This window comes from Musca vetustissima, unplaced genomic scaffold (genome assembly GCF_032173495.1).
Source record: "Musca vetustissima isolate MV318-11 ecotype Yass unplaced genomic scaffold, APGP_CSIRO_Mvet_v1 utg36602, whole genome shotgun sequence".
Classification (NCBI taxonomy): Eukaryota; Metazoa; Arthropoda; class Insecta; order Diptera; family Muscidae; genus Musca; species Musca vetustissima.
The window spans coordinates 35,750-56,289 of NW_026886875.1; the positions used below are offsets into that span (position 1 = coordinate 35,750).

Genomic DNA, 20,540 nt, shown 5'->3' on the forward strand with positions numbered 1-20,540 from the left:
TGATAACCCACAAAAACCGTGATAAAATCACTTCTTGTGGCGACGTATGTTCTACGTTGTCCCCTACATGCTGCAAGGTAAACATCTATTCATCATCATACGGCAAACCAGGTATGGTAGAGCCTGGTCATATCGAAAGGTGTATAAAGATGTCTATGTAATTTGGTAAACTTTTATTCTCCAAGCCCACATAGTTTCTATACATTTTATTACGTTATTTAATATATTTAAAAATATGAATCTCCGCACAATTTTTGTTTATGATCTACAAATGTATGATTTTCTCACGAAGCCCTTCAAAATCTTATATCCTTCAACAACATTTTAACCTGCGTAATGACGATTTAAATGTGGCATCATGTCTTAGCTCCCATAAGCCAAATTATAACTTACTGTCTTACCAGATTATACCACAAAAAACTAAATCCACCAAAAAATCCGCAAGGATATCATTGACGGAATGCTAATGTCCCATCTATCCCCAGCACAACGAGCGAATGACATGTTCCGATGACATTAATCAACATAATTTCGGTATAAGTGGTAACAAAATGGTTGTTCGTTGGTTGGCTACGCCGCTGCCGAACAAAATTACAATTTGATGTGAAAATAAATTGTGCAGCAGCGGCGCACAGATAGGCCATTTATGGATAGTTGGCTGTTGGGGAAGATCATGAAGGATAAATGTTTTGTTGACCGTTTTTGGTCGTAAGGAAAGGAAAGGTTTACCTAATGCTTCTGATTTGCTTGGATCGCTTGAGTCTCTCTCTGGCGTTTATCACTCATAATTGTTTGATGATGAACTTTGGGATTTAGGGGCTTCTTTAGGTTGCAAGGCTTCTTCTTCCTCCACTTCTACTTTGACTTCGTGGTTCAGTTCAGTGTTTTGCAGCCATTAACATGCAATGTGGGGAAATTCAGTTTCATGTTTTTTTCTTCAGATTTGCGTTATTTTGGCCAATTTTCTGTGATTTGGCGACAATTATAGAAGTTCCAGAATACCAACAACAAAAACCAGAAATGTTTTTTTTTTTTTTGCTTTGCCTTCAGACGTAAATTGAGCTTTAACCCAGAGCCACCAGAGAAGCCATAAAATAAAATAAAACATTTAGTTAAGTTTTTAGGGTGTGTAGCTTTGGGGCCTTTTGTCGACTGTTTGGACGTTATTGTGGTGTCTCTTTTGGGAAATCATACGCCAGCCAAACGACGAGGTTGCAAAACAAATGTAGAAAACGTTTTCGAAGCTGAGCTGGGGATCTTTTTCTTGTTGTTGGTGTTTGCGTCAAAGGCCAACGTAGCAATAAAATAACATTCATTTACATTTTGTAGGTTCATAGCATGACACCCACACATGCCGGTGCTAAGTTAAGCCATCCAGCCAGTCAGTCAGTCAGATCTGCCAACCAGCCAGCCAACAAGCCATATTGACGATCGCATCGCAAAAGCAAAAAAATGATCGTGGAAGAAAAATAAAAACAAAGACGTTTAACCAGTTTTCTTTACGGCTGGCTGAAATGATCTTTCTTGGGTCCCCATTCTCACTCTCTTTCTCTCCCTCTCTCTTTCTCTGAGTGTGTCATACCCAAGGGAACTTGTTCTGAGAGTATTAGGTATTCACTGATCATGCTCATGAATAGGTGTGTTGTTAAGAAAGGTAACTGGTATTGGTTGCTCACCTGTTCAAATTTGATTACTCTCTTTTGCGATCTCCCTCTCTCTCTTTTTCTGATTATAACTGTGGGAGAGAGTGGGTTATGATCACCACACTTACCAGCAAAATTAGCTCAATTAGAAAAGAACCCAAAAGGAAAAAAGGTTTCTCTCTCCCCTTTTATTTTTTCTCTCACTCTCTCTATAATTCCCTGGGTTACCTTGTGAGTGCCTCTTGTTGGCCAACCTTATTGGTATGTGTGGTAGAGCTGCTGCTGCTGCCGCTTCTGGTTACTCAAAATTTGATTTGCTCTTGTGGTCCGCGTGAAATACACTAGGCAATGGACATTTAGTTTGTTCGTGGACTTCTCAACACTGTGCGCGTTGATCGCTACTCGGTCTACGTAAAGAAAGGAAGCCAGAAACAAGAAAAAAGAAAACTAAAATAGTGGTGGTCAGTTTAAAAGAATTTCAAAAAAATTGTATTTAACAAAGGGGTAAATCGCCCCCTCCACCTATGGACCTTTGAAAAAAATTACAACAAGTGCTTGAATTGAAAAACAATAACAACAAAGGTGTATCTTTGCCAATAAGAATTTGGAGTGCAAACAAAAAATCGAAATTTTTCCCATACCAAAAAATTTGCTGAAATTTTTCGTATCGAAATTTTGTGTGTGATTTCTTTTTTGGGAAACCTGACTCTAACCGTGATTTATAATGGATGGCATGTGGTGTTTGTGATTTCTAATTCATTCATATAAATCAAGTGCTCATCTGCAGCAGGGTGTGTAGGCTTGGCAACAACAGTGTGTGGGAGACCCAATTGGAAATAAAAAAAATAAGTTTCAGAAACCTGCCGATTTTTTTTCGAATTTGGAAAACAATACAACAACAAATTTGCAAAAATGGAGGCCCTGGATCTAGAATTCAGTAACAACAACAATAACTCATCATTAGCCTCCAACACAACAACATCGACATCCTCCTCCTCATCGGCATCATCATCATCTTCTGCCCCTTCGAAGAAAGTAAGCTGCAGTGAACCCTATTCATACCTTAACTTTACAGAGGTCAATCATAGCCGTAATCAGTTATTGGGAACTGGCAATGCCACCAGCACCTCCTCCGCCTCTTCCTCAGCTAGCACCACACAAAATTTGGCAGATATCATTAATAATCCGGCATTGTTGGAAGTTTTGGTTAATGCCACAAACATGCAACAGCAACAGCAGCAACAACAACACCAATCCACCACCACCTCCAGCAGCAGTGGTTCGACCACTTCCTCTTCAGGCACCTCATCTTCATCAGCAACATCATCTTCCACAACCAAGGATGGAAATGCCTGCGGCAAATCAAATAATACTCAAATAACTAGCAAAGCTCTGAACTCCAACAACAACACAGCAGCAACAACAACAAACAACTCCAATAACAACAATAACACCAGTTCCACCACCACAACAAATGATTTGGCAGCTGCTGCAGCTGTTTTTCTATCATTGCAGGGTACAATGGTAACCAGCTTGCAACAGGCCGCCTTACTGCCGGTGAATTCACCCGCAGCTGCTGCCTTAAATTTGCAAGCTTTGGAATCGTATTTGGCACTGCAGCGCATAACAGGTAAATCGGATGTTTTTCGTTTTAATAGCGTGGGAAATAATCAGCACACTACGGACAATAAAAATGAAAATTCTGCAACAACACTGAAACAACAAAGTAACTCTGGAGCATCATCTTCTTCCTCCTCCACCTCCAGCAACACAAACAAGGAAACTGGAAACCATAATCCCCATCATGAGGACAATTCCGGTCTTAACTATACAACCGAAAGACCCACAAAATTACCCTCGGCCAATAGCCTATTTCACTCGTTGCACTCAGCCCAACACAATCACAACAACAACCACAACAATTCGAGCTCCCACGATTTAAGTGAAATACTCAACAGCAGTGATGATACGCTGAATTTTGATTCCTCAGAATTGGAGAATAGTTTTCTATTCAATAGTGCTCTGATATCGACAATTTCGGGGGCTCAACAACAGCAGCAACAACATCATGGTTCTTGTAATACGGACATTGATCAAATGTCTGCCCTGCAGGCATCAATGTTTCAAGATAAATTAAATACCCTTAATGTTAATGAATGTAATTCACTGCATGGCACGGTTAATAACTCGGAAGCCATTTTGTGTGGTGGATCAGGTGGTGCAACTGGAGGTAGTACATCCAGCCAATCCTCCACCGTTTTGGCCAATGCCCAACGTGCCAAGAAACAATTCATTTGCAAATTTTGTAATCGCCAATTTACCAAGTCGTATAATTTGCTGATACACGAGCGCACCCACACCGATGAACGGCCATATTCGTGTGATATATGCGGTAAAGCTTTTCGCCGGCAGGATCATTTAAGGGATCATAGGTAAGTACATGCCGATTTTAATTCTTATAATTATTGAATACTAACATCATAATTTGCAAATAGGGTTTGAAGGGACAAAAGCGTGTAGTTTGATTCCTTAAAGTAGGACTTAGCAATATAGAGCATATCCCTTATTATTTTCCATCTCTCGATTTTGGTAGCTGAGAAAGTCAATGTAACTGTGCTTAGAAAAATATTCTTCATATCACCTCCATTCTCAGAGAATTTTAGTTCAAAGAGAGCCAAGTACATTGGCTTTACTGAGAGAAGTCTTGTGAAGCATGGGAAATGGTGCCCTTGTTTTCATTTTTCAATAAGCTCGTTCTCTACGTTCTCTTTTAGTCATTTCATATCACGGTTTCTCATTTACTCTCCGAGCATTTTCTCTCTGCACACCTCTAACTGAGAGCCACATTAAATTCCTAGAGAGCTGACTTTTCAGTATTATCAAGGGCACATCAATCAGATAATGAGATTTAAGCTGAATAATTAACTGAGAAACTGTAGTAAATTTCAAACTCAAGCCTTAAATCTTTAAAAATATTATTAAGAAGAATTTTTAGAATATTGAATATCCGTTATAGGCCCACTTAACACTATTGGCATGAGGGTTTTTTCTCTCCCTCATTGGTAAATTGAGAGTAGAGTTGAAAAAAACATTGCCACAGGTAGGAAAAAACATTACGAAAAGGTACATTAGATTTTACTTCAAATGACTGTGCGACAAATTTCAATTTTTTCGATAATTACCGCGAAATTCCAAGATTTTATGAAAGTGAGGCTAAAAGGAAGACGCATATATCGGCTTTTTGAAAGTTTACGTCGTGATGGTAACCTAAAAAGGGTTACCACTTGCCCGATTAGAGGTCAACAGCACCTCCTCCATATACTGGCATATTTTCCGAATTTTACTAATATTCAGTACAGCTCTTCCAATTACTTGTCCAGATTCACTTCATCGTGGGTTGTGTTCTGATGTTCGGCTTATAATTGTGGCCTAAAGATGAAAAAAAAATAAATAAATTTCAAATCGATCCGCCCTCTAGTGTGGTAATGGGTTACTAAATAATATCTGAATACGTAAGCACCTGTAAATATTTAAGTGACCCCCAGAACCGAGTTCATCCGAAATCATAAATGGTATCAATTTAAAGATTAACCACTCTTCCTGGATATACTATCAATTTCTCGGGTCTAGGAGTAAATGTATACGCGATAGAATACAAATTTTGTAATTTTTCACACAAAAGTAAGGGTCCATTTGACGCGCTAAATATTGACCGATCTTTATCAAAACTTGCATGCTTATTCTTCGGCCCGATCCCCTTCTCGTGATATAAGGGTCATAATTGTGGCCTCTAGGGCGACCATAACAACAATAACAACAGACAAAAATAAATTTTTTGGTCCATTTCAGCTCCAAAATATTAAGAGATCATTGCTAGAAATATAGGTGTTACAGTAATTGATATTAGCTGTTACAGTATTGGAATCATCAACAACATTCATAGTTTTAGTCGCTTGGCTTGCATTTTCGCCTTTGACAAAGGAACAGCAAAATAATTTTTTACTGCGAAATGTCAGGATCCCAGCTCTATCAGCTTACCCAAAATTCAAATTGTACCAAATTTTGTACTCATAAATATGAATTTTCAAAACTACAACTACACCTTAATACTAAACTCCAACAGTAATCCTATTTCCAAGATTCAGAGTTCCAGTTCTATCGGTTCACCCAAATCCACATTTGGTACAAATTTAAAAAAGAAAACTGCCTACATATCCCAATCCTACACCCAAACATTCCATATCACAGCTCTATCGGTTCACCCAAAAGTCAAATTGTATCAAATTTAGTACCCATAAATATGAATTTTCAAAACTACTTCCATACCCTATTCCCATAAATATGAATTTTCAAAACTACTTCCGTACCCTATTCCTACACTCCAACAGTAATCTTATTTCCTAAATTCGGTCTTCCGGCTCTATCGGTTCACGCAAAATTTAATATGTACCAAATTTAGTACACATTAATAGAATTTCCAACACACCAATAATGATTCTAACTCTCTATCGGTTTACCCAGAATTGGAATGGTGCCAAATTTAGTACAAATAAGTACGAATTTGCAAATTACCTACCCAAATACAAATTGTACCAAATATAGTACAATTTACTATTTTTCATGCACATAAGTACAGATTTCCAAAACTACCTACATATTGCATTGACATATTGCATTGATTTAATTACTACCGTACTTCTCGATCTTAAATCGCATTCCAAATTTGAGATTTTTAACTTTATCAATTCACATTCTACGAAATTGTACCGAATTTAGTACTTTTCGGATACTTATAGTTCAACCCATTGCTATTTGTAATTGTACCGAATTTAGTACATTTTAGTACTTTTTCGGATTTCTCTTTGCTACATCTATTCTACATACTATCAGTTACCCTCATTCCAAATTTAAGAGTTCTAGCTCTACTGGTGCGCCAAATATAAATGGTACCAAATTTAGTACTTTTCGCTTTTCGTGCCGTTTCCAGTTCCAAAAACCCAGCCATATCTGACACTTTTGGACCAATAATGACCCTTGATCATATAAGAAGTTGGAACCTATCGGCTCACCGTTTATGTACCTCCACACACGGTGTCCCAAATTTGAAAAATTTTTAATCTAATTGAATCTCATGGAGTACCCGATTTGGTCGACATTTTCCATAATATAAAATGCATACTGAATATAGATTTCAGCATATCGAATGCTAGTTGCTAAAGGGGACGTAGTTTTTCAAAAAGAAAACATGAAATTTAAGAAATTACATGAAATCTTTTAATGAGTCGATAATGTGGTCCATATTTTCCATCCGCTTAGTCCAATTTTGGGTATCATCTTACGATAGCGCTCACAATTCACAGTGACGTTTCGTTTTTGAAGATGTACGGACCAATGATGTCATCATACCATAAACCCCATTCAACTGTGACATTTTCTTGGTGCATTGGTAGATAATTCAGCTTATTTAAGTTGAACCAATTTTTTTTTTATTTTATTTGCTAGACTTCTAGAAGTTTAGTCATATTAACTTTTTTTATTAAGAATTGCTACAGTTCTGGATCAGGGTTTGTTTGACAGGAAGAAAATATACAGCAGTAAAGGTGACAACAAAAATCTTCGTTCAATTTATGAACAATGTCTAGGGTTCTATGTTTTCAATATAAATGTTTCTATACTATTTTTATTCTTGTTTAGAACTTAGGCCGTGCGTAGAAATATGTCAAGTTCACCACTAGTGTAGAAGACATATCTCTAAGTAGGAATTAATATTTTAACATACCAACCCAATTACACAATTAATAATTTAATTTCATCCGCAATATTTTTTCCCCACTTTCTCCTCTTCCCCAACCTCATTAGATACATTCACTCCAAGGAGAAACCATTCAAATGTGCTGAATGTGGCAAAGGATTCTGTCAATCACGTACGCTGGCCGTTCATAAAATCCTCCACATGGAAGAATCACCGCACAAGTGCCCTGTCTGCAATCGATCCTTCAATCAACGTTCAAACTTGAAAACACATCTACTAACACACACCGATATCAAGCCATACAATTGTAATGCCTGCGGTAAAGTATTTCGACGCAACTGTGATTTGCGACGTCACAGTTTAACACACAATCTAACTTCGTCACCATCGTTAACGAGCTCGGCAGCTTCTATGAATGATTCGTTGTTGTCGTTAAGTTCCACAGTTAATGAATTGCTGAGTGGTGGATCACAAAAGGATTTATTGCTGTCTGCGTCGTCATCGCCATCACCAACCGCTAGTTCTTCGTCAGCATCAACTGCGGCCAATGTTGCCTCACCGACTTCGATAATTCTATCGGCAGCGGGTTGTCCATCGGCGTCAGTGTCAAGAAAATCAACAACCATGGATTTAATCGCTGTTAATGATTAAGTTTTGAGTTTTTCCCCTTAGATCTCATTTTTATTTTTATATATGTATTTTCTTATACTTATGCCGCCCTGGAGAAAATTTTCAGAAGATTTTTTTTTTTCGAAGAAATGCTCTCTCTGTTATATACAATGTAACGAAAACTCTCTATTACAGTGTTGCCGTTTTTTCTGCGATTTTTTTTAAAGAAAATGGTAAGGAATTTTAAAGGCGAATAAATACTTTTTTCAAATGCCCTTTCATATGTGGAATTATTCCTAAAATTGTTGTTCATTAAAACATTGAAAATATTGTCCCTGTTTTGGATTTGGAGTCTATATTTTATGACGGTTTCTAAATGTCATTCCTTCCTAATAACTTTTTAGGCCATCCATTTAGTTCCTTGAGTTCAATCGTTCATTGGTACACGTCAGCTAATTCTGTCAATGAAAAGAACGACCTAGGCTGACAATTGGATCAAAAGGAAATATGTGAACGAGAATAAAATTGAACTAGATGTACGATTGAACCGGAACTAGTACCGATCGTTCCTTGTGGGGAACTTTGAGTGTGGTGAATTAACCATATAAAACTGGCTGCCAGTGGACATCACAGAAGTGTCCGCAATATTATAGATAGGGCTTTTTACACATACATCAGGAACTAGGTCATTCATTTAGTTCCATAGTTCTCTTATATGCTGCCAATGAACGTAACGATCTAGATGAACAATTGGATCAAAAAGAAATAAGTTAACAAGAAGAAAATTGAATTAAATGTACAATAGAGCCGGAGTTAGAGCCGATCATTCATTTTGCTGAATAGTTCTTTTGAACTAATTCGTTTCGGAACGACCCAACTCCATTGAAAACGAATTTTTCAATTTGATGCCTATGGCGTTATCTCAACCCATTTTAGATGTTTTGAAGGCCTCAACCAAATTTTCACATAGAAGTGCATCACTATTAGTCCCTGTTTTCATAGATCTCTCATACTAGTTTGGGGAAAAAGAAATCCATTATTTTTATATGAACTATAGGACTTTATTTTACATGATTCACAATGTCCGATTTGGGCAAAATATGCACGATATTGTTGTATGATTTGTTGCCATTTTAAAGGCAACTTCATAATGCCTCTCTCATGGAAGTCCTGCTCTTGACCATATGGAAGCAACCCATAATAAATAATCCCCTTCCAGTTCCACCAAATGCATAGCAGAACCTTCCTGGCCGTTAGTCCTGGTATGGCCATAATTTTAGGTGCCTCACTGCTCTTTGACCACGATCATTTTCGCAAAGGCTTTGCAGATGGACATCGTTCCATCCATTTTTTTTTCAGTTAATTGGTGTGGCGCCCAAACATCGAGCTTCTTTTTGAATCCAGTTTTGTGTAAATGGTTTAAAACAGTTTTATGGTCGATTTTTAGCTCCTGGGCGATGAATTTCTTTTTCCCCAACCGAATATATGCTTCCCGCACCATGTTATTTTTCTTAATAGTTGAGCCACATTTCCCAATCGAAGTGGTTGTAAGGAGACATCTTCAGTCTTCAGAGTTTAACCTTAACACCCAAACATATAAATGTCTATGTTTGGTCCATGTCTTGTCATAAAGGTTTCAGTTTCTTTTAGGTATTTTGAAAGTCATACCAGCTTTTTCTAACCCAATTACCTGTTTACAATATTATCAGAGGGTCAGAAATCTTCTGGCCGAAAGGTAATTTTTTTTACCTAAGTTTCACTGATCGCAATATTGGGATGTTGTATCTGCCTTTAAAATATATTCGTCTAGTTTTTATTTGGTTCACTTGTGGGTCCACAAAATTATTTGATTTCAAAATGTTGTCGTCATAGGGCGATGATATCGCCTTAGGGCGTATATTTATCCATCTGAATTATTCCGGTGTACTTTTTCATGTCTATTCACAATTGTGCTATGGGATCGTCCCTCGGACATAGATAATTTTCATATACTTCGCCATTTTTCCAATATGAAATTTGGGAAAATTCTGATTTTTGTCATCTTAACTTTCTCTATGTTCAGCGGAATCTTATATATATTTTTATCTGATTTCATATAGCCTCAATCTTATGGTAGAACTTCATATGATGAATAATTTTCGTCATACAAAGGATTATTCTTTAGGAATCTTATTATAACCCTACTGAAGCGAATAGAGTATGCTATTAAGGGAACCCCACCCATTCTCGATTTTAATTTTTCAAGATTTTCAATGGGCTGGTAAATGAATTCAAATGCTTGTTAAGGTTTGTAACTTTGCACATATATAATTGAAGATTTAAAAAAGAAGAAAAATAATTTACAAACAATTTTTGTTATTCCTTTGTTGTTGTTTTTGTAATTAAAGAAAAGTCCTTATTTTTGATGGCGGGCATGATAACTCCTCACTGGAACATCGGAATCCGAAAATTCCAACGGTGTTAGAAAGAGTACATGTCTGGCTCTCGTATGAACTAGAATTATTGACTTCGCTCTGAAATTAACAAAATGGCGGACCTTTGAAAAAATATTTTTGGAAAATCGCCGATTTTTGACCAAAAACCAAGTTAAAAAATAAGGAAGATCTTCACCGATTGACTTTATCCTAGTTCTTACGATAGCTATACACTCACAGAGAAACGTGTAAAAATTTGAAGTCGATTGGGTTATTAGTTTTTGAGTTATCGTGCCCGCCATTCGCAAAAAAATGTTTAGAGAAAAACGCGTTTAAAGTTTGAGAAGCCCTTTAGCCGTCACTTGATGCTGACACAATAAATCGCCTATATCTTCAAGAGTTCTTGAGATTTTCACTTGAAATTTTGTAGAGACATTCTTTAATCAGTGTAGATTCGAATTATATCAACAAAAATTTTGACCCCGAGAATGGGGGGGTCCCCTTAAAGTAGCAAGCAACGCATCATTCCGACGGTAAATTGTTTGCAGCAATATTTCTTACCCAAAACGGCAACACTGTTCTTTGTTCTATTATTTAAATTTAACTCTCTATGCTAATTATTCTACTTAAAAACAACAACAAAAACTCCCACTCTCATTAGTCTAAGTAAAAAAAGAAGTACAACAACTACAAAAAAAAAATCTCAAATCGCATAGAAAAACCATACCATTATTATCATCATCATGATGAGGAGCAGCAGCATCTACATTCAAAATTCAGCATTCATAGTTGGTGTACGCGTCCATAAAATTCGCAGACTCCAACCGCGAGCTTTTGTTGTTAGAAAACCAGAAAAAATTAAAAAAAAAACGACGAACAACATTAATGCCAGAGCATATCTCTCACATAGATACGTGTGTGTGTGTGTGTGCTTTTTTTGCGCTTCATTCTCACGTTCAATCCATTTGGCTTCCATTAAAAATCCATTCAGTGTTAGGTCTTTCTATTGTTTAATTTCTAAGCAAAACAAAAAAAAAGAAGAAGAAACGTACACATATTTTATTTTTTAGTTGTTAATCTTAGTCTAAGCAAACGTCGTCGCCGTTATGATAATGAAATCTTTAGTTTATTATCTCCTAACTCTTTTTTCTAAATTTTATTTTTAAAAAATAAACTTCTTCCTCCTCTATAAGTATGTGCTAAGAACTTTTTTTTTGTATTTTGTGAAGTTAGAATTATGTGTTATGTTTTAAGTTTTATTTGATTTGCTCGAAGCAGTTTTATTTTATTATTTCTTTTTTCTTTCTTTTAGTTTAAGAAGTGCGAAAAGTCTATTAAAGACTTTGAAAATATAATTTTTTTACAACTATATTTCAATAAAATGTACTGTACTGTAATGTAGATAAGTCTTATGAATGTGAAAAAAACAACAATTGGAAAAAATACAACAAAAACAACAAGAAAACTTAAATATACATATCAATAAAATTTTAAATCTTATTAAAAAAAAAAGTAACCTGTTTTTTGGTGTTTTATTATTTTTTAACGCATTATTTAACGCTTTAGTTAATTTTTTTTATCAGGTGATGACAATGCTCACCTGATGGAATTCGATTAAATGACGAAGGCCTAATGTTAATTTGTGGATCGATAAACTATAAGAAATATGACTATTGTTTGAAAGAAATACATTTTTAATAGACCTTATGACCTTATGAGAGGTCACCTGGTGCAATACACCTTCCCCCATAAGACCATCACATTTCAGCCTTGTAAACCATTTTAATATTCTGAGTTCTTGCAAGGTGTTAAAATTCGTCGAAAATTCGTCATATTATCTTGGTATTTTGAGACACGTTTTCATTCGAATTGACTGTAACTTGTTTTTTAATAATTTTTAATCATCACTACCAACAATCTTTTCGCTACAAAAAATTTTCAAAATTGATCCACTGTTTAGGATAGCCTCCATATCAAGGTAACTTCCAATTATTCGGTATTTTTTGGAAGTATGTGGTCGTTTGACGTCCACATTAGGGAATTTATAAACGTTTAAAAAATTGGCTGTAGTTTGGTAATATGACTTATAGCACCCACTTATAGGCCCACACTAATTGGGTGTCAAACCTTCCAACCAAAGATTTAACATGGCATAACTTGATGATACGATTACAGTTATTTTAAATGTCCACCTCATGGTGGAAAGTATAAAAAAATTCAGCTAGTCCGAACATAATATTATTAGTTTTGTTTGTGGCGGTACTTAGGTCTATAAAATTGTTCACTACCTCGAAGCTGTAGTTTTCAAGTTCCACAGTTGGCCCGAGTCAACTGGACGTCTTGCGCGTTGATACCGTCAGGTGGCTCTCAGTGTTCGACCCATTATGTCGATGTTATCGGCGTAGGCGAGTAACATGTGTTGTTTGGTGTACAGAGTGCCATTTCTGTTCACTTTTGCCTCTCCTATGACCTTTTCCAGCAGGATGTTAAAAAGATCACACGATAAACTGTCACCTTGTTGGAATCCTCGTTCGGTATTTAAGGGCTCCGAAGTCCTTTTCAACTTTCACTGCTGACATTGTGCCACTAAAAGTTATTCTTCATAGCCGTATTAATTTTGCAGGAATAGCTTAAGACACCTATGACCGGATACGCCAGTTATCCGGTCATAATTCGAATCTACTCTAATTCTACAATGTCCCTATAAAATTTCAAGAATTCTTGAAGATATAGCCAATTTATTGTGTCAGCATCAAGGGACGGCAAGAGTGATTCTCAAACTTTAAACACATTTTTTTCTCGAAGTGAATGGCGGGCACGATAACTCAAAAACTAATAATCCAATCGGTTCCAAATTTTTACACGTTTCTCTGGGAGTGTGTAGCTCTCGTATGAACTGGGATAAAGCCAATCGGTGAGGATCTTCCTTATTTTTTAATCTAGTTTGTGGTCAAAAATAGGCGATTTTCCAAAAATATTTTTATTTATTTTTCAAAGGTCCGCCCTATTGTTAATTTTAGAGCGAAGTCAATAATCCTAGTTCATACGAAAGCCAGTCATGTACTCTTTCTAACACCGTTGGAATTTTCGGATTCCGATGTTGCAGTGAGGAGTTATCATGCCCGCCATCAAAAATGAGGATTTTTCTTTCTTTAATTAATTATTTATGTGCAAAGTTACAAACCTTAACAAGCACTGGTATTGATTTACCAGCCCATTTAAAATCTTAAAAAATTAAAATCGAATGGGAGGGGGGGGGGTGGTGAATTCCCTTAAGAAACCATATTTCAGCCTTCCTTCAATGGAATAAGATGGAATGGATGATCCTTTTTTATGCCGACGGTTCTCAAACTATAAAAGTCTGTGAATTGATCACCATATGAAATGACTTCAGATATACAATACAATTTTCAATCCATCTGCAACTCCAAGAAATATTCACCGGTGACCCCATAAAGTATATGTGTATATATCTTGAACAGCATAAAAGTTTTTGTAAAATGTTCGCATTGAAATCGATATAGAGCTGGCCATATTAATGATAGTTATTGAAATGTTGTTATTTCTCCTAGGCTGTTTGATATTGAAAATTGGATATAGTGTTACGGTATCCTCACATATTAGGCTTTTTGCAATTTTTGACACGTTTCCAAACTAATTGACTGTAATTTGGTACTTTGGGTTTAATTGAGCAACACATTTTATTACCAAAAAAATTATCAATATTGGTACCTTTTTTTCAGATAGCCTCCATATAACAGAACCCTCCATATTTCGCTACTTTGGGGAAATATTCGAACTGGCTGTGATTTAGTTTTATTTGAATTCTCATTTTTTAAATCTCACTACCAAAAAATTTCAATATTGATCAACTGGTCCCATATACAGGTGCCTCCCAAATATTTGGTATTGTGAGAAGTATCGGAACGTTTTTCAATCGAATTGACTGTAAATTAGTATTTTGTATTAAAAAATTATCAATAGTGATCGTGAATATTTACGATAGCGCCCATGCCTCTCAAATTTCAGAATTTTATTGAATTGGACACGTTTTTTTTAACCATATTGACTGTGGTTTGTCATTTTGACTAATCATTGGGTGTCACATATTCCTGCATATAATTATCAATATTGGCCCACTCCAATTGGGAGTCAACCTTTCCCATAGATTAGCCTGTGTTATATAAAAGGCCCGAAAGACTCCAGTTCTGCCTTGCCGAACTTTACGACTTTTTTTACATATCATGAATTTTCAACAATATTTTTTGAAAAAAAAATCCAAAAACAATTTATATTTTTTTTAAATTCAACTTCTTTTTAAAAATCCGTTTTATGAAACCTTAAGAATATTTTTAATTCAATATTTGTTTAAAAAATCTTTGCCTGTCATGAATTGCTAAAATAAATAATTTACACTTCTCATGAATCCTTAAAAACACACACATGTGGCAATAATGTGCCTAATCGAAATATTATTTGTAGACAACATGTTTCTTTGGGCCAAATCTCCGTTTCAGACAATTTGGAGTCAATTTACTAATGTCCGTCTGTCAGACCCGCAGGTGCGTACGATAACTCTCGAATGAAGTAACCGATTTCATCTAAATTTTGCACATCGTAATATTTCATCTATGTCACATTCGACAGCCCTATCCGCCCAGAGACGTTTAATGCCATGTCTGCGTTTGGCATTTCTTCCTGCATATTTTGAGTGGTACAAGATCAGCAGTTAAAGTCGGAAAGGACCTCGAATGAACCATGAGCTGTAGCATCTACTCTCGGACATCGATATAGTTAGACGTATCGAGCTGCAGCGACTACGTTGTCTAGGCCATGTTGTGAGAATGGATGAGGATGCCCCAGCTCAAAAGCGAACCAACTGATGGATCACGCAGACGGGGAAGACCACGAATCCGATGGAAAGATCAAGGGGAATACAATTTTCGAAAAAAGGTCTTTCAAATTGTAAGCACGTCTTGCAGAACAAATGTTTTGTCTCAATCCAGATTTGAACCAAGTTTTGTACAAAATATTATCTTAACCAACCTCAAATTTAGCCTGAATATGGGACTAATTGATCTAATCCTTCTGGTATCTCCCCTACAAATGCTCAAAATTTTCAATATTAGAAATCCAATATTAGGCGAATGGCATGTCAGATTTGAGCCAAGCTTTGCACAACCTATTACCTTGACCAAGCCGAGGTCAAGTCTGAAGATGAGACCCGTCGGTACTCTCATTCTGTAATCTCCCGCCAAAAGGGTCAAATAAACTTATAAATTCAATTTGAAGCGAATTAAATAACCAATTTTATCAGCATTAAATCCTTTTTGGATAAGGGTATTATAGCTTTGTATGCTTTCAAGAGTTTGTAATGCCGCAAAAAATTGGATTCCGACCCACCCTGAGCCCAAGTAGGCCCGGTTCTGACCAAAAATGTTTAGGATATAAAATTTGCTTTAAACTTTATTTTTGTCTGTTTTTCTGATCGCTCTAGAGGCCGCAATTATGCTCCAAACATTACGAAATTATACACGGAGAAGGGGATCTGACCGAGGAACAAGCCCGACTCTTTTCGCAATATTGGCAGATATATTTAGTGGGTAAAATGTGTCAAGACTGTTGTGTGACAAAATTGGCACTGTATGGCGTAAGTATTTATCCCAGAAGGACGTAGACCCGAGAAGTTGATAGCTTTTAAATTGATGCCAACTATAAAACGTTACAGGGGTCTAGCTGTTCTAATATTGTTTAGAGGGTGGAAATGTCGATATTGCCGCTATGAAATTCTACATTATGTTCCAATTATAGTCATGATATTTAGGGCATGAAATATACCGAATACTTTATTAATGTGACAGATTTTCTAGTCCCTCTAGAAGCCACTATAATAATTCGAACATCAAAAATTTTACTCGAGGAGGGGCATTTGAGAAAATGAGACTTTTGTTTTCTTCGGGAAAACATAAATTGCAGAGATGTCAGGAAAAGAAAGACGATCTGTTAACCACTAATGTGTCAAGATGGTGCCCATGCTTCTAATATTGATCCGATATTACATATTAGAGTTGTGTAGGGTATTATATGGTGACCGACTATATATTTATATATTTTAAAAAATCGACGCCTAAGAAAGTTTACTTGAAAAAAAGGCCTAAATTCGATTTTTTTTTTAATAAGTGGAAGAAAAAAAATCCACACCTTCAAAAAATTCAAAATTATTTTTTTTTAAACCACGTCTTTGTAAATGCTTGCAAAAATATTCTTAAAAAATTATCGCTTTCTATGAATGATTGAAAAAAAATTAAATAATCCAAGCGTTTGCTTGAAAAATAATTTCAAAAGCCCAAGCATTTGCATCAACTTCCATTACTATAAGGACCACCCTATTTTTGTTTTTGCCTTAATTTCATCACATATTTTTATTAATTCTCAAAGTCGAATTAAATATTTGATTTGATTTTCATATGAAATATTAGATTTTATTTTTCAATTTCATATTTCTTAATTGTCCAACTCTGATAACCAACTTCCCCTTCTTCACATGTAATACTGTATAAAGTCACCTTTCGTAACATAAAAGGGTTCAACAAACATGTCGTTACACGCAATGAAATATGCCAGAACATAACTCACCTACATGTGTAATAATTCATGTTCGGAGCAATGTTTGAACATTTCATTAGACCCATTGTTGTTTTATTTCCACAACAAATCCTATCCGAAAGGGGGAACAAAGAAAGAAAAACAAAAGTAAATCGCATTTCCGATTATTACCGTAAATAAGCGAGTGATTACCGGCAAAGCGAAAAGGGATACAAAAAACAGAGCAAATGACAAATAACCGAAAAGGCGATGAAAAGCCCAGGTAAATAGAGAGACCCCCAAAACTCTTGGTTATTGCTGTAACAACAGCAACAACGGCACAAAAACAACGCCAACAAGGAAAACAGAAATGAAGGGTTTACCGCGACTCTTTGACTGTCCTTCATTTGATTACCGGACAAACAAACAATAAAGAAAGAATATACCAAAGGGTCTTGTGTTGTAAGCCGGTTAGGGCAAGACTTTATGGTCACTTAGAAGCAGAACATGCATAACCTAGAAAGGGCAGTTTTTCTTGTTGGATGTGAGAACGATACGAAAAACGCCACAACTGTTCCGCAATACCAAATAAAATGAAACCTTGCCCCATTTCGTTATGGATTTGGATCACTGGCCTTGTTGGTGGCAGGCATTTCATCGTCTTTCATCATTACCGCTTTGAAAAATCGGCTTCTTTCAGTTTTGATATTTGTCAATTATTGATATATTAGTTGTAATAATGTTGACATGATCATGCAGAGTAAATAATTCCTAGTATTTGACAATCCTCCCCATGATAACCAAAAGCAAAACCAATTTCCCCACCGTCCATGTTGTAACCAACCAGAGCCAAACAGCACCAACCAACAACTCAACCACCAAATCAAACAACAATTATAAGTGTAAATTTTATTTTAAAACATGATAATTATCAACAACAAAATCGGCAGCCAGCTACAACAACAACACCAGCACCTTACCTGGCTAATATTCATGCCAGGTTCGAGGTGTTCCCTTGGCTGTTGTTGTTATTGGCGTTCTTATTGTTTGTATTGCAATGGATCACTTGTATCTGATTGATGGTTAAATATCTGGGTTGTGGTGAAACCGCTTGTGACGATGCAGTTCGGCATAGGGTCTCTTGAGTGGTTAGCTGGCTCGATGGTTGCTTTATTTCTTACTTGGATGGATGGATGAATGCTTGACGGAGTGAATGATTGAAATGTTGCTAGCCCTTAACAGCTATTTACTTTTCCTATGTTTCACTTACGACTCAAACATGGCCTCTGCTCTTGGATGGCAAACAAAAATTTACACAGATATATTACATTGGTTCCAGAGTGCTCTATAATGATGAAGATATGAGCAATAGAACGAAGCTCTAAAGCTACAAGGACCAATTATAGGCGTGGATTTTTTTAAAAATATTTTTCTCAAGGAATCATCAGTAATCATTTCACCATCAGGTCGATTAGCGTGGATTTTTAAGAATATTTTCTGTGGCACCATCAGGTCGATAGGCGTGGTTTTATAAAGAATGTATTCTGAGGCACCATCAGGTCGATAGTCGTGGATTTTTAAAGAATATTTTCTGAGGCATCATTAGGTCGATGGGCGCGTTGATGGGCGTGGATTTCTTAAATAATATTTTTGGAAGGCATTTTAGGTCGATGGGCGTGGATTTTTTAAAGAATATTTTTTGAAGCCCTAAGGTCGATGGGCTTGGCTTTTAAATAATATTTTCAGAGGCACCATCAGGTCGATAGGCCTGGATTTTTTAAAGAATATTTTCTGAGGCACCATCAAGTCGATGGGCGTGGATTTTTTAAATAATATTTTCAGAGGCACCATCAGGTCGATAGGCCTGGATTTTTTAAAGAATATTTTCTGAGGCATCATCAGGTCGATGGGCGTGGATTTTTTAAAGAATATTTTTTGAAGGTCTATAAGGTCGGTGGGCGTGGATATTTTTAAGAATATTTTTTGAAGGCCTATAAGGTCGATGGGCGTGGCTTTTTAAAGAATATTTTTTGAAGGCCAATAAGGTCGATGGGCGTGACTTTCTAAAGAATATTTTTTGAAGGCCAATAAGGTCGATGGGCGTGGCTTTTTAAAGAATATTTTTTGAAGGCTTATAAGGTCGATGGGCGTGGATTTTTTAAGAATATTTTTTGAAGGCTTATAAGGTCGATGGGCGTGGATTTTTTTAAATAATATTTGGAAGGCCTATAAAGTCGATGGGAGTAGATTTTTAAAGAATATTTTCTGAGTCACCATCAGGTCGATAGGCGTGTATTTTTAAAGAATATTTTCTGAGTCACCATCAGGTCGATAGATGTGGATTTTTAAAGAATATTTTCTGAGTCACCATCAGGTCGATAGGCGTGGATTTAAAAAAAAAATGTCTGAGTCACCATCGGTAAGATAGGCGTGGATTTTTAAAGAATATTTTCTGAGTCACCATCAGGTCGATGGATGTGGATTTTTAAAGAATATTTTCTGAGTCACCATCAGGTCGGTAGGTGTGGATTTTTAAAGAATATTTTTTGAAGCCATATAAGTTCGATAGGCGTGGATTTTTAAAGAATATTTTCTGAGTCACCATCAGGTCGATGGATGTGGGTCGGTTGTTGTGGATTTTTAAAGAATATTTTTTGAAGCCATATAAGTTCGATAGGCGTGGATTTTTAAAGAATATTTTTGAAGCCATATAAGGTCAATGGGCGTGCATTTTTTAAAGAATATTTTTTGAAGCCATATAAGGTCAATGGGCGTGCATTTTTTAAAGAATATTTTTTGAAGCCATATAAGGTCAATGGGCGTGCATTTTTTAAAGAATATTTTTTGAAGCCATATGGGCGTGGATTTTTTAAAGAATATTTTTTGAAGCCATATGGGCGTGGATTTTTTAAAGAATATTTTTTGAAGCCATATGGGCGTGGATTTTTTAAAGAATATTTTTTGAAGCCATATGGGCGTGGATTTTTTAAAGAATATTTTTTGAAGCCATATGGGCGTGGATTTTTTAAAGAATATTTTTTGAAGCCTACAAGGTCGATGGGCGTGGATTTTTTAAAGAATATTTTTTGAAGCCATATGGGCGTGGATTTTTTAAAGAATATTTTTTGAAGCCATATGGGCGTGGATTTTTTAAAGAATATTTTTTGAAGCCATATGGGCGTGGATTTTTTAAAGAATATTTTTTGAAGCCATATGGGCGTGGATATTTTAAAGAATATTTTTTGAATATACAAAGGCATCCAATGGCAACCCTATAAGCGTGAATTAAAAAAATCTCTCTGACAGATATCACCTTCTTTCGATCCTTCTCTGTCACCAACTTCTCGCGATTTTTTGTTCTTAATAGTTTCCCGTAATTCTACGAAAATCCTAAATTCCAAGAAATATTCATTGATATTTTTCTTGGCATACAACAACGCACTTCCTCAATCTAGTTCAAACACCTTGTGAAGCTTTCGTCGACACTCTTCCTTCCTCCCCACACATCATCCACCCCATCAGAAACCAATAAAATAA

At 36.0% G+C, this 20,540-nt stretch overlaps 1 protein-coding gene across 1 annotated transcript; it reads left to right on the forward strand.

The window, feature by feature from the left end:
• The first annotated feature begins 2,555 nt into the window (after nucleotides 1-2,555).
• LOC133334370 (protein sister of odd and bowel-like) lies at nucleotides 2,556-8,046 on the forward strand. Its single transcript, XM_061542664.1, has 2 exons — nucleotides 2,556-4,075; nucleotides 7,503-8,046. The coding sequence occupies exons 1-2, from the start codon at nucleotides 2,556-2,558 to the stop codon at nucleotides 8,044-8,046; spliced, it is 2,064 nt and encodes a 687-aa protein (XP_061398648.1).
• Nucleotides 8,047-20,540: the final 12,494 nt, after the last annotated feature.